At 41.4% G+C, this 12,059-nt stretch overlaps 1 protein-coding gene across 1 annotated transcript; it reads right to left on the bottom strand.

The window, feature by feature from the left end:
* Window positions 1-1,896: 1,896 nt before the first annotated feature.
* Window positions 1,897-3,666, bottom strand: LOC143321824 (zinc finger MYM-type protein 1). Its single transcript, XM_076732489.1, has one exon. The coding sequence runs from the start codon at window positions 3,664-3,666 to the stop codon at window positions 1,897-1,899; it is 1,770 nt and encodes a 589-aa protein (XP_076588604.1).
* Window positions 3,667-12,059: the final 8,393 nt, after the last annotated feature.

Below are 12,059 nucleotides of genomic sequence, written 5' to 3'. Positions count from 1 at the left end.
TCAGCAAATTGCAACTAAACCTTTCAATGTGTTACAATATGCATGCAATAATAAATGTGCCTGTTCCAAAATTTATTTTCCAAACAAGCCAGATAGCGGGTAAGTTAACATTACTTGGACAGTTTACTTAGCATTCAGTGTCATTGCAGTCAGTGGTAAAAATATTCCTTTCTTTGGTAATGCTAGACACAAGTAAACAAAAGCTGAACAACTCTTTCCAACTAAAACAATACTCAGGCAGCATCAGTCCTAAACATAAACTATTTTAGTTGAAAAAAATGTAAAGTTAATTCTTGATTTTTTACCACAGAAATTTGAGAAAGGTTCCTCCAAGTCCAAAGTCTGAATGAAATTTAGCAGAGCTTATTAATGACCAATGTGTGTGATGGCCCATGCATCTGGCATCTTTCAAGCTTAGGGGAGGCTCTAGCTCCTACAATGCAACACATAGTTCAAAATACAGCTAAGACACCTGTGAAAATCAATCAAAATTCCTTCGTATTAACACGGTACATTGGGCCCTATTTTCATGCACTCGTTATCAAATGTAGTACAAGGTAAATCACCCCTTCAGAGCAGCCTGACACCTGAAAGCACTCTTGTTTGATTGAGACTACTGAGACTGTGCAGGTCATGGGAGTAAACTGCATTATCCATCATGTTCTTGGAACCATTCTGAGACAGTGAGTGCTCCGTGGCATTACACATCCATGTGGGTAGAGTGTGGATAGAGGGATGCACCTGTTCAGAAACAACACCAAAGTACACTGTGGCCATTTGACTGATGCTCCGTTGAAGTGGTTGAGTGTGTGCCAAGAAACTACTCTCCACACCATTACAGTCTGCAGCCTGCAGCTCTGACGCTCGAAACAATCCCTACGCTCAGACTGTGTACATCAGATTCTGACGCCATTATCGACTTGTCACAAATCAGAATATGTCAAACTGGATAATGTATTTCCTCTTTTCAGTCATCTTGTTCTGGTTGTGGGGCATCAACTGATGCCTGAACCTGCCCAGTTAGCGTGACTGTTGGGGTTAACAATGGGCTAAAATTGTTTGTGTAGTCTAGATCTAGTTCTAGTTCAATAAAATGAATAATTTGTGTTTGCTCTACCTATCAAAAAGGAAATCATGCCAAGAAGAGTTTTAGTGTCATGCTGAACACAATAAAATTCTGTGTTACATTGTGTACAAGTGTACACCCAATTTAACAAATAAGCTAAATTGGAGCCCGGTGCTGGTAGTGTCGGTTTTGGCACCCAGACTCTGATAGTGTACAGCGTGTACACTGTGTACAGAAATCACAGGAGCGATTGCAATCACCATGTCATGGCATTGCATCAAACTTAACATCACTTAGACAAAGTGTCATTCTAATGTACAGTTAAACACTAAGTGAACCTCTTGACTCTGCAGTGATTTATATGCTGAGCCTGTAGACACATGATTCACAGTCTGTTCAGTGACGACTGAGCGTACATCACGTGCATCAGGAAACGTCAGATGTCTTGCTTGTATATTAACCAGGGGCGTCACTAGGTTCTGAGGACAGGGGGGGCTTAGCCCCCTGGAGATGCACAGGATATGAATGAATGTAGTAGACATTAGGAAATCCAAAAAACAAATAACGAACAAGAACCGGGATATAACTTTCCCACTTTTGGACAGATTTAGTACAGATACTCAATTGTTTTAGGCCACCATTAAATTTTAATGAAAACACATGCCGAATTTTTTTTTTGATCACATTAACACCATCAACAAGAAAAACACAACAGATTTAACAGACATACTCTACTGCAACAACAAAAATAAACAATAAACTCAGGAAGTCTGTCAACAAAAAATACCTATGTACATATATTACACAACACATTACACAACAGTAGCTGGCTACTTGCTGGGTGGCAGCATCAAAGTGTGCCGTCTGTTTTTCAGTGAGGCAAATCTGTCAATCACTCTGTTGTGACTCAGTTGCTGCAGCATGTCTTTCTCAACTGACATTACTGCAAGACTGTGAAGCCTTTTCTGAGCCATTGTTTGACGCAGCCAGGTGTGCAGCCGACGCAGTGCACTAAATGACCTCTCACATGAGCAGCTGCTGACAGGCACTGTGAGGGCAACTTGAACTGTTGCCTTCAGAGTTGGAAACATCTCTGAATCTAGGAGGTTGTGCAAAGACAGCATATCTCCAGGTCCACATCCAGCCTCTGTTTTTCTGGCAAAAAAGTTTCTGGCCACCAGAATCTCCTCTGTTTTCAGGTCAATTTTGTAGTGTTTTGCAAGTTCCTTCAAGTCTGCTTCACTAAAGAAGTTCACTGATTTAGGACAGCATGCCTGAATGCCTTTTAGAAGCCCTGCATCTACACTGCAAAACCGCTGCTCAAGCTCTGCAACCATTCTGTCCACACAGGGGAAAAGTAGGTCTCTTTTAAATGTGTCTGTGCTGTTTAATTCAGTGCGTGAACCCGCAGCTGTCTCCACCACAAAATCCTCCATTTTCCTCTGCTTATGCCTTGCCTTGGTACCTGGTTCGGGGATTGATTGGGTGTGGCACAGGGCTTTGGTTTTCTCGTACAGCTCTGTGGCAAATGTATCTGTGCGTTTGCCCTTAAGTGTGTCACATACTGCTTGTTTGTAGATCAAAGCTTCAGCCAGGTCTACAGTCTCTTTCTGAAGGAGCTTGTGTAGTCCTTCAGTAACAGCCAGAAGTGACTGAAACATCAGTAATGCATAGACTGCTGAAAACTTGTAGAGTTTTGCTCTGAGACCAACAGCTATGGGGGATCTAATGGCAGAAAGGCACTCCAAAATAGCTGACAATGTCTCCAGAACTGCATTGACGGATCTTAACTGACAGGCCCATCGAGTGTGTGAAAGTTGGACAAGCTCAACTCTTGTTAATCCAAGTTTTGCCTGAGTCTCCATGAACTTGTGATGATTCACAAGAGAGGTGCTGAAGAAGGAATACACACCCTCCAATAAGCTGAAAAGCTCCACAGCCTCTGGGACGCCCTTGCATGTATTGCACAACACCAAGTTCAGTTCATGTGCATAACAATGCACATAGATAGCCTCAGGATGGAGCCTTCTAAAATGTGCTTGTACACCTCCAGTGGACCCACTCATAACAGCTGCACCATCATATGTTTGGGCTACACACTTGAGCTCTTCAAGATTGTTTTTTTGAATCTGCTGCTGTAGCTCATTAGCAATTGACTGGGCATCAAATGATTTTATTTCTGCCAATGCAAGTAAATGTTCCCTCACTGCCCCCTCTGACACATACCTGACACAAACAGCCAACTGCTCGGATTTTTCATCCCTTGCCTCATCTGCCATGATGGCGTAGAATCTGGACTGTGTCATTTCAGACACAATGACACTTGTAACTTCCTGGGCACAACAGTCTATCATTTCATTCTGGGATGCTGCTGAGGTATACTGAGCATTTGATGGGGGGTTATATTTTTGAAGAAAGGGGTCAAATTCCTTCAAAAGCTCCATGCACTCAAGAAAATTCCCTCTGTTTGTGCTGTCTTTACTTTCATCATGGCCACGAAAAGGGAGTCCCTGTCTCCCTAACAAAGAAGTGACTGCAATAACTCTTTTGAGATACTCTCGTCTTTCTTCTATCTCACTCACATTTGCAGATGCTATCATTTGTGCAACATTTCCCAGTTTGCTAGTTGCCTGGTAGCTTTTCCATGCAACAACACTGTCTTTGTGTGTTTGTGCCATCTCATGTTTGTCAAAGATAAGTAAAGCTTTTTTCCAGTTCCTGCAACCACTACTGACCAAACTATCATGTTTGATGTTCTTGCCAAACAGTCTACATGGAAAGCAGAAAGCTGCATTCTGATTGACTGAATATTCTAACCAGTTGTGCTTTTTGAACCAGCTGTGATGGAATCCTCGCTTCTGCGCACCAAAACTATCTTGAGGGTAGCTCTTCAGCTCTACCTGTCTGGGCCCTGTGTCTTTACCACCTAAGTCAAACCCTGCATCAGACTGAGTGGCTGCAGCTGCTTCCTCATTTTCCCTCTGTTGGTCTGTCTGTTCTGCTTCTCTCTCAATTTGATCTTCCTCCGTCCCTTGATCCATCTCTGGATCCCCTTGCTCTCTCTGACTTGATCTTGCCTGTTGATCTTTTTCTGCCTCAGCATCTTCTTCTGCTGCCTGACCCTTCACGATACCATGAAACACAATGAATTGAATTAATAACTTATCAACACAGCTCATGACTTTTGCTCACAACAATCATTGGCTGCCAAATATTTTTATTACATTTTTGGCAACTAAAATGGTTGTAATTTCCTGCCCTGAAATCCTATAGACTCACCTTTCCAGTAGATGTCGCTCCCCTCTCACTCTCTATACTTCTTTGCTCTGACTCCTACATTTTAATAGGGGTGGTGGAGTGATTATTGTTATTATCGTTAATAATATCTATCTATCTATCTATCTATCTACCTATCTATGACTCACAAATGACTCCATTCTGTGAAATCCTTTAGACTCACCTTTCCAGTAGAGGTCTCTCCCCTCTTACTCTCTGTGCTCCTCTGTGCTGCTGACTCCTACAGATCAATTATATAATAATCATTATTATATTATTAATTAGCCTATTATTATTACTATCATCATTATTCTTCTTCTGATTAGGCTAGTATTAGCCTGCTTATTATTACTATTATTATCATTATTATTATTATCATCCACTCACGATAATGATAAATTAATCATAGTGGAATCAGCTCAACTCAGTAACCCGCAGTGTGCATCCATAATGTGAGAGAAACACAACTGATGCTGTGCCCCCAAAGGCTGAAGAGAGCGCAGGGCACACTTGACACTGCAACCAGGACCATGATATTAGCTACTGGCTAGCTAATTAGCATATGCAGTGTTCCTTTATGGCTGGAATCTACCTCTTGGCCGCAAAACAACAGAGGTAAAAGACGTGAGCCGAGATCGCCTATACGTCTTTTTTTTTTCATTTAATTTATTTATATTTTTTCTTTTTTTGTAAAATGGGAAATGCTTGGTTCATGGTTCAATCTGCTGTTAACTGTGGGCTGGAGCTAACTAATTGCTACCAGCAGTGATGAATACTTACTTTTTTGAAAAACCTTCGTATATCCATTCTTCATCCATCCTATAGGCTCTGTGCACAAGCCTCGTGACGTACTTCCGATTCCGCCTGAAGTCGGCAAACCAGTTTCCGGTTTACTCCCCTCTCCAGTCAAAACAGCGCTAAAATAAATACAAGGAATGAAAAATGAATCAACATCCACGAAAGAAGACGAAGTATAATGTGAGAGGGACTTTTAAGTTCCAGAAGACGGTGAATGGCTCTAATGAGCACTGTTGTGTGCCACTTTGTGCCAGCTCAAGTCGCTATAACAGCGAGCTTAGCTTCCACTGCTTCCCGAAGGACACCGAACTTCGTGCACAGTGGCTGCAGAAAATATGCAGAACGGGATTTTCGGTAACTCAGCATACGAAGGTATGCAGCCGACATTTCGAAAATGCCCAAATTCGAAATACCCCTAAAGGTAGACGGACACTGAAACTGAAATGGACATAAAGTCAACACAGGTAGCACAACAAGTAACAGTAAAGAACATACGTTGCTAACGTCAGCTAGTCATCACAATGAACTTTACAAGATGCCTGCAAAATCTGTCAAAGATATCTATCAACGATGTTCATCGTATCGTGGATGCCCACTCTCCTGCTCCGAAGAGCAAACGGGAAAAAGGGTTTCGTCTCTACATCTCTAGTTACGTTCACCAGTACGAGGATAAGTGATTTATTGGTGACGTTAGCTGACTAGCTGACGTTAGCAACGTGCTAATTTTTTAGTTTTGTGTTTGCTTCGTATGTTCTTTACTGTTGCTAACTGTGTTGACTTTATGTCCATTTCAGTGTCAGACAAAGATCAGGGCACAGGTGATGTTTCTCGGCTTGATGTCAGTCGAGGGCGGCGATCCCAAACACCGGCTCTTGTCTTGGTTGCTGTGTAACTGTTCCATTCAAACAGTGTTGGCACTGCGTTTGCTGCTAAAACCCGTCTACCTTTAGGGGTATTTCGAATTTGGGCATTTTCGAAATGTCGGCTGCATACCTTCGTATGCTGAGTTACCGAAAATCCCGTTCTGCATATTTTCTGCAGCCACTGTGCACGAAGTTCGGTGTCCTTCGGGAAGCAGTGGAAGCTAAGCTCGCTGTTATAGCGACTTGAGCTGGCACAAAGTGGCACACAACAGTGCTCATTAGAGCCATTCACCGTCTTCTGGAACTTAAAAGTCCCTCTCACATTATACTTCGTCTTCTTTCGTGGATGTTGATTCATTTTTCATTCCTTGTATTTATTTTAGCGCTGTTTTGACTGGAGAGGGAAGTAAACCGGAAACTGGTTTGCCGACTTCAGGCGGAATCGGAAGTACGTCACGAGGCTTGTGCACAGAGCCTATTGCTGCTCTAGTCAATAGTTGGCTCTGTGTGCTGCAAAGGTAGGTACACACGCTGCAACGCGCTGCAGGGAAAACATGGACTGGATTCTCAGCGATGTGGGCGTACTCTACATGGCCAAGTGGAATGGACTGGGTAATGGCACAGTGAAGGGGCTCTCTACCTTACACCATGAAATAAAGGGAAATGGACAGATTTATGATTATAAATTAATGACAGGTAATGTAAATATTTATTTTAACTCCTATTCTTGCCCTATTATATAAAAATTGTCAGAGATTTTTTTTGTAAAAAAAAAAAAAAATCAATAAAAAAAAAAAAAATCAATAAAAAATATCAAATTATTTAGGGGGGCTTAAGAACATTTTAGGGGGGCTGAAGCCCCCCTAAAATAGGCCTAATGACGCCACTGATATTAACCTTTGTTTTATATTTGAATGACTGATTGGAACTTTAATTTCTTAATCAGCTGTACCAAGAACTTAGAATACAGCGTCTTATTTTGGGCTGACGTGATGTTGTTTGATTTGACAGAGTCAAAGAGGAGATTGTATATCCTGGATGATTCCTCATTGTGGAGCTCGATGGATTAAGTTACAATCGGCATAGCATGCTCTGAACCTGATCTTCCTGCTCTGGTTTGCCTCAATCTTGTGTTACTGCTGTCAGTACAGACCACTGTGCAGGTCTGAATTGCGTTAGAGTGACAGTTATGAATCGATCTTGCACACTGTGAACTATTGACCTGTTTGGATCTCTGTCGTTGAATAAAGTTTGGTATTACTTAGCGTGTTAGAAATGAATCTTCCACAGGACGTCCAGCTCCAGGTAACATCAATGGAGGTCTGTTAAAACTTTCTGACAACCAGCGGCCAGAGGGCCTGCAGAAGCTCATAAACTACTCACTGTGTTAACACTCCAAATGGGGCTGCACCATTTAGGTGTGATGTGTGATTGTAACCAACAGAGTACATTTTATACCCTGATGACAGGCCGCAGTAATATGGAGATCAACAGGTTTGAAGAGGCATGTAAAAATAAATAACAGGATAAATAGAAATATTAACTACAATCCTGCTGTGGCAACTAATGGACACCTAAGGGTAAATGCCAAAGCAGTATACCATATAATAAAACACAGATAGTATACTGAAGGACTTTCTGAAGCTTCCCTAACTTTCAGGTGGTAATATATACTAATGCTACCTAAGGATAAGAGAAAATTCTATTGTACATTTTTCTATAATGTTTTACTTTTATTCCAGTTTTGTACAGTTAAAACCTAAGACTTCCCTCTGTGGGACAAATCCCTTCAGGCTGATCATGCTCATGCTGGGCCCCTTACAAAAGTTCATTTAGGCCTCTGAAACAGCAAATATCTATAGAAAAATAGATTTTTTTTTACTTTTAATGGTTTTTCTATATTTTTAATAATTCTAAACACAATTCAGAATCACTTATTCAATCCTCTTGACCAAGTAGGTTTACATGGGTTCAGTTTGGGTTTAGATTAATAATTTAGAAGAATACCAGCTATGTTAGGAAAAAAGCCCTTTTTTCCCTCTGAATTCCTTATTACCAGGTGGTGAGAGTGTGGAGATGGGGTCATCGCGGCCAGTTTCATTTGCTCTCATATCTGTCTCTGCTGTCCTCAGCATCAAAGGAGATCCAACAGTGAGCAGAACAGACCTCTGTTCTTTGAGAAGGAACAGAGGTCTTGCTGAGAAGAAAGAGGAAAGGGTTTGACTAGTGAGCTATTTCAACATCACTGATGAGTCCTGGAAAGGTGGATGGAGAGATGGCCTTAACAGGACAGCCAAGGACATACATCACATGTCAGACTTGATTACAACTGGGTTTTTATTTCCAGGATCAGAGTTAACGTTATTGGCCAAGTATGTATTTACACATATAGTACCAACATTTCCAGCCATAAATTTCCAGGCATACAGGGGAACAAGATAAGCTAAACAAATGTAAGCAAACTTAGACATGCAATTATTATATAATGGAAAGAGTTGAACAGAAACCATATTGAAATACAGGTCACATTGGCACTGTAGGCCTAAATACATGATTTTGGTACAATAGCACCATAGTAGTGGCCTTGGAATGCTACAGTGAATATGCAAAGAATGCTAGTATAAATTTTGCATGGATAGTAAGTTACTGTATATACACGGAGGTGTTTTAGATTGATGTGTATGCTCTGCGGATAGTGTTGGGAAGTGGGAAGGGTTATTAACAGAGATTAAGGAGAGTTACTGACACCAAAGACTGTATTAATATCAATATATTTGTATATATTATCAATAAAATTATTAAGAATAATGGGGCACCACAGTGAGATCAGGGACCAATAAACAAACAGTGGATACCGTCTCACAGGCTGTTCACTGAAAAAATCAGTGTTTAAAATGTCATTTTCTATTTATCAGGTGAACAGTGAAGTGTTGAATCTGACCACTGACCCACACCGCCAGCTGCTATCGCAACACATATGCACAAATAATCACAGACAACTGCTCTTTAAATGTACAATACTGTTTATCTAACTTCAGCCATACTCATCAACAATCAATAATCCTTCGATCAATAAATAATAAATGAAACATCTCTTGTCCAGCTACAACTGCAACACAAGCTACTACACTCACAAATGTATGCACTCAAGGTGTGTGAATGTGGTTCGAGGCGTGTGGCTGTGTGTGTGTGTGTGTGGGGGGGGGGGGTTTGTCAATGAGAGGGATAGGTAAAAGGCACTCGGGGAGGGAAATGAGATCTTAACCGCTATGGAAAAACACAGGAACTGTCTCTTTTGTCATTCAGAAACCCAGCATGTGCACTGGGGATCATCAGCCATGGCACTGGTCCTTTAACCGATGAAATGCTGCTTACTGGCTTTACACGGTGGCAGAAAACTAACAGGAAGCAGCACACAATCAATGAAATGCATTAGGCACACAGAAACATGCAGAAAACTCAAATGTTTTCGGTGAACACAAACAGTAACAGTCTGTTACTCGTCCAAAGAGTTAAAGGATTGTTGCCTACGCTACGTTAAGTACAACGTTTGATTAGGAATGATGCAACTCCTGTAGCAACTTGACATCATAATGGAAAGGCAAGGCAGAGCGATAAACGTTGGGTGCGTTGATTCTTGTATACTTCATGGTGTCATGACACTGAGAAACCGGGATTTGTATTCAATCTACTTTGGTTCATGACTTAAAAAAAAAAAAACACAAAACTTAAGACATTCCTAAAAGGATCAGTTGTACCGTCTCTTTATTGCTAATTAGCAAGTGTTACCATGCTAGCACACACATCGAAGACAGTGAAAATGGCAAACATGTGCTCAAGAGCTCATTTCACCAATGGTGAGGTCAACAGGTCAAGAAACACAAGCAGTCAGATGATCAGGCCGGTTGCAAACAAACCAAGAGTTCGATATCACAACCACTTTATGTGGATGTCAAACTCAGAGTTGTGTTAAACCAGAATGAGCTTTTCCTATCTTCGAATCAAGCTGAGGGTGTCTATAAAATGTATCCTGTGTCACAAAGATGACACATAAGGCACACAGGTCTCCTGAGGTAACACAGCTCCTAAATCTGAAGCTGAAATTTAAACTCTTGCTGGGTCATTGTGATTGAGGAAACCTCAGTCGCTATAGGTCGATTATATTCCTTGTGCTTCCCTGCTGGTCTAAAGCAAGGCTTTCTGGAAACTCTATCATTCATCAGTGCACTTCATTAGCATTTAGAGAGGCTGGGATCATCCTGGGATCCACACCAACACACACACTTGAAATCCATCAGAGATCTTACGACTCTCACAGTCACACACAAAAGCAGAAAAAGGACAAACAACAGCAAATTAGGATTAAAATTCTATTTATGTTGGATGACAAGCATCTGTCACCGAGAACTTCATCCTCAGTGTGACAGGAGGAGGCCAGATAAGGACTGGTTATTGTATAAGTTCTTCAGTCGTTCATCTCCTCTTCTTTTGTGTGCTCTAAACTAACCTCTCCTCTTTCTTCCATCTCCTTAATATGGAAATGCAGAGCTGAAAAAAGAGAGAAAAAAGTTCTGTGTAAAGGTTGTAAGGTATCCTGTTACAACAAGTCCTAAAGAGATTTTTTGTCCCTACAAAAAAAAAAAAAAAAAAAAAAAAATCACTCCTAAATGCGTAAAGATGCTTTGGGTCATTATATGAAGAATGGAACAGGTGCAGATCTAAGCCTAGTATGTGGCTGGTGCGTGTATGGTCAGTGTGGTATATTGTGGCCAGACTGCAACACAGCTAGTCAGTTGTAGCATCATAATGTGAATTCCTGGATACTAAATTTTCTCGAATATTATCTAATATGAGAGAGAAAGTTATGGTGAATGTGAGCAGAGCAGAGAAGAAAGGTTCTCAAGTTTCTTAAGACCAAAATGAAACTCCCATATTTTCTTTTCCAACTGCTGGAGAGGTGATGGGATTGGAATCGACTTTGGCTTCCAGGCTGTAGACGGTAAGCTGAGCAGGAAAAGGCTAACTCCTGGCAACCGCAAAGGGATGCTCCCTTCAACAAAACAGCAGTGGAAGGCATAAAAAAGGTGAAATTAAACTGGGACAATTAGCCAGGAGTTCAAGAAATCAAGCTTGCCCTGCAGCCGTGCTCATTTTTGGAACAGTCGTAAACTGCTCCAACACTTTTATGATGCTGACTGCACTAAATTAGAGTCAGGTGGGAATAAAACAAACTGAGTGAAAGAAATAAAAATATGAACAGTTTAACCCTTTTCTGTGTAACAAAAGCAAGGAGTCTTTTAAACAGCTGTTATAGTTCTAGGCCTAATGCCTCAAAATTAACTTAGCAAATTGTCAGTTGTGTAATTCAAAGACTTGAAGATGCTGAAAATAAAGTTTGTTCTTTTACCACTTCTTTCAAAGTGCTGTTTACCTCAGACAAAACAACTTGCAGCTCTCTCGACTCCATTGCAATGTCGTCAGCTGCACCGGTAACGTCTCTCTGGGACTCCATCAAGGCATCCGTAAGGACGCGCACACGGCCCACCTGCAGGGGGAGACAATGGCACAGAGTGCACGCCGGCAATGGAGGCAGCCTCTCAATGCATTCTCCCTCGTGTCCCTGCAGATGTTCTGTCGTCGTCACCTGAATCCGTGGAACATTTTATATAATAAACTGCTGTTTAATAAAGCAGCAAACGTACCACATTCATCTGTGTCTCTCTCTTGATCATCGACAGTTCCATGCGGAGCTGCGTAGCTCTACTCTTCCAACAGTCGTAGATAAAGCAGGGGTTGCCAGCCCTCCTCCTGTTGCCCTCACGCTTTCTTTGTGCGCACCAAAAGTTATTCACCTCTCGCTTGTAGTCTCATCATTTCTTTTTGAGCTCCACCATAGTCCTTTGCTCTCAACCTACAGGGCTGATCGGCTGTTACTTCTTCAATGTAGTAATTTTTGTTCTACCCGTGATTCCAGAACTGAGACCACCAAATAAAATGCATTTCCTTTCCTCAACTTCTCCAATGAGTGTGAAGGAGTGATGAAGTGAAGTGATAAA

The sequence above is a fragment of the Chaetodon auriga genome, chromosome 6 (assembly GCF_051107435.1).
Source record: "Chaetodon auriga isolate fChaAug3 chromosome 6, fChaAug3.hap1, whole genome shotgun sequence".
Lineage (NCBI taxonomy): Eukaryota > Metazoa > Chordata > Actinopteri > Chaetodontiformes > Chaetodontidae > Chaetodon > Chaetodon auriga.
Note: the sequence above shows the minus strand (reverse complement) of the source record. Positions and strands in the feature narration are given on the sequence as shown.

Excerpts from the sequence above, each read along its gene's own strand:
- LOC143321824 (XM_076732489.1), bottom strand. The coding sequence starts at position 3,666 with ATGATAGCATCTGCAAATGTGAGTGAGATAGAAGAAAGACGAGAGTAT.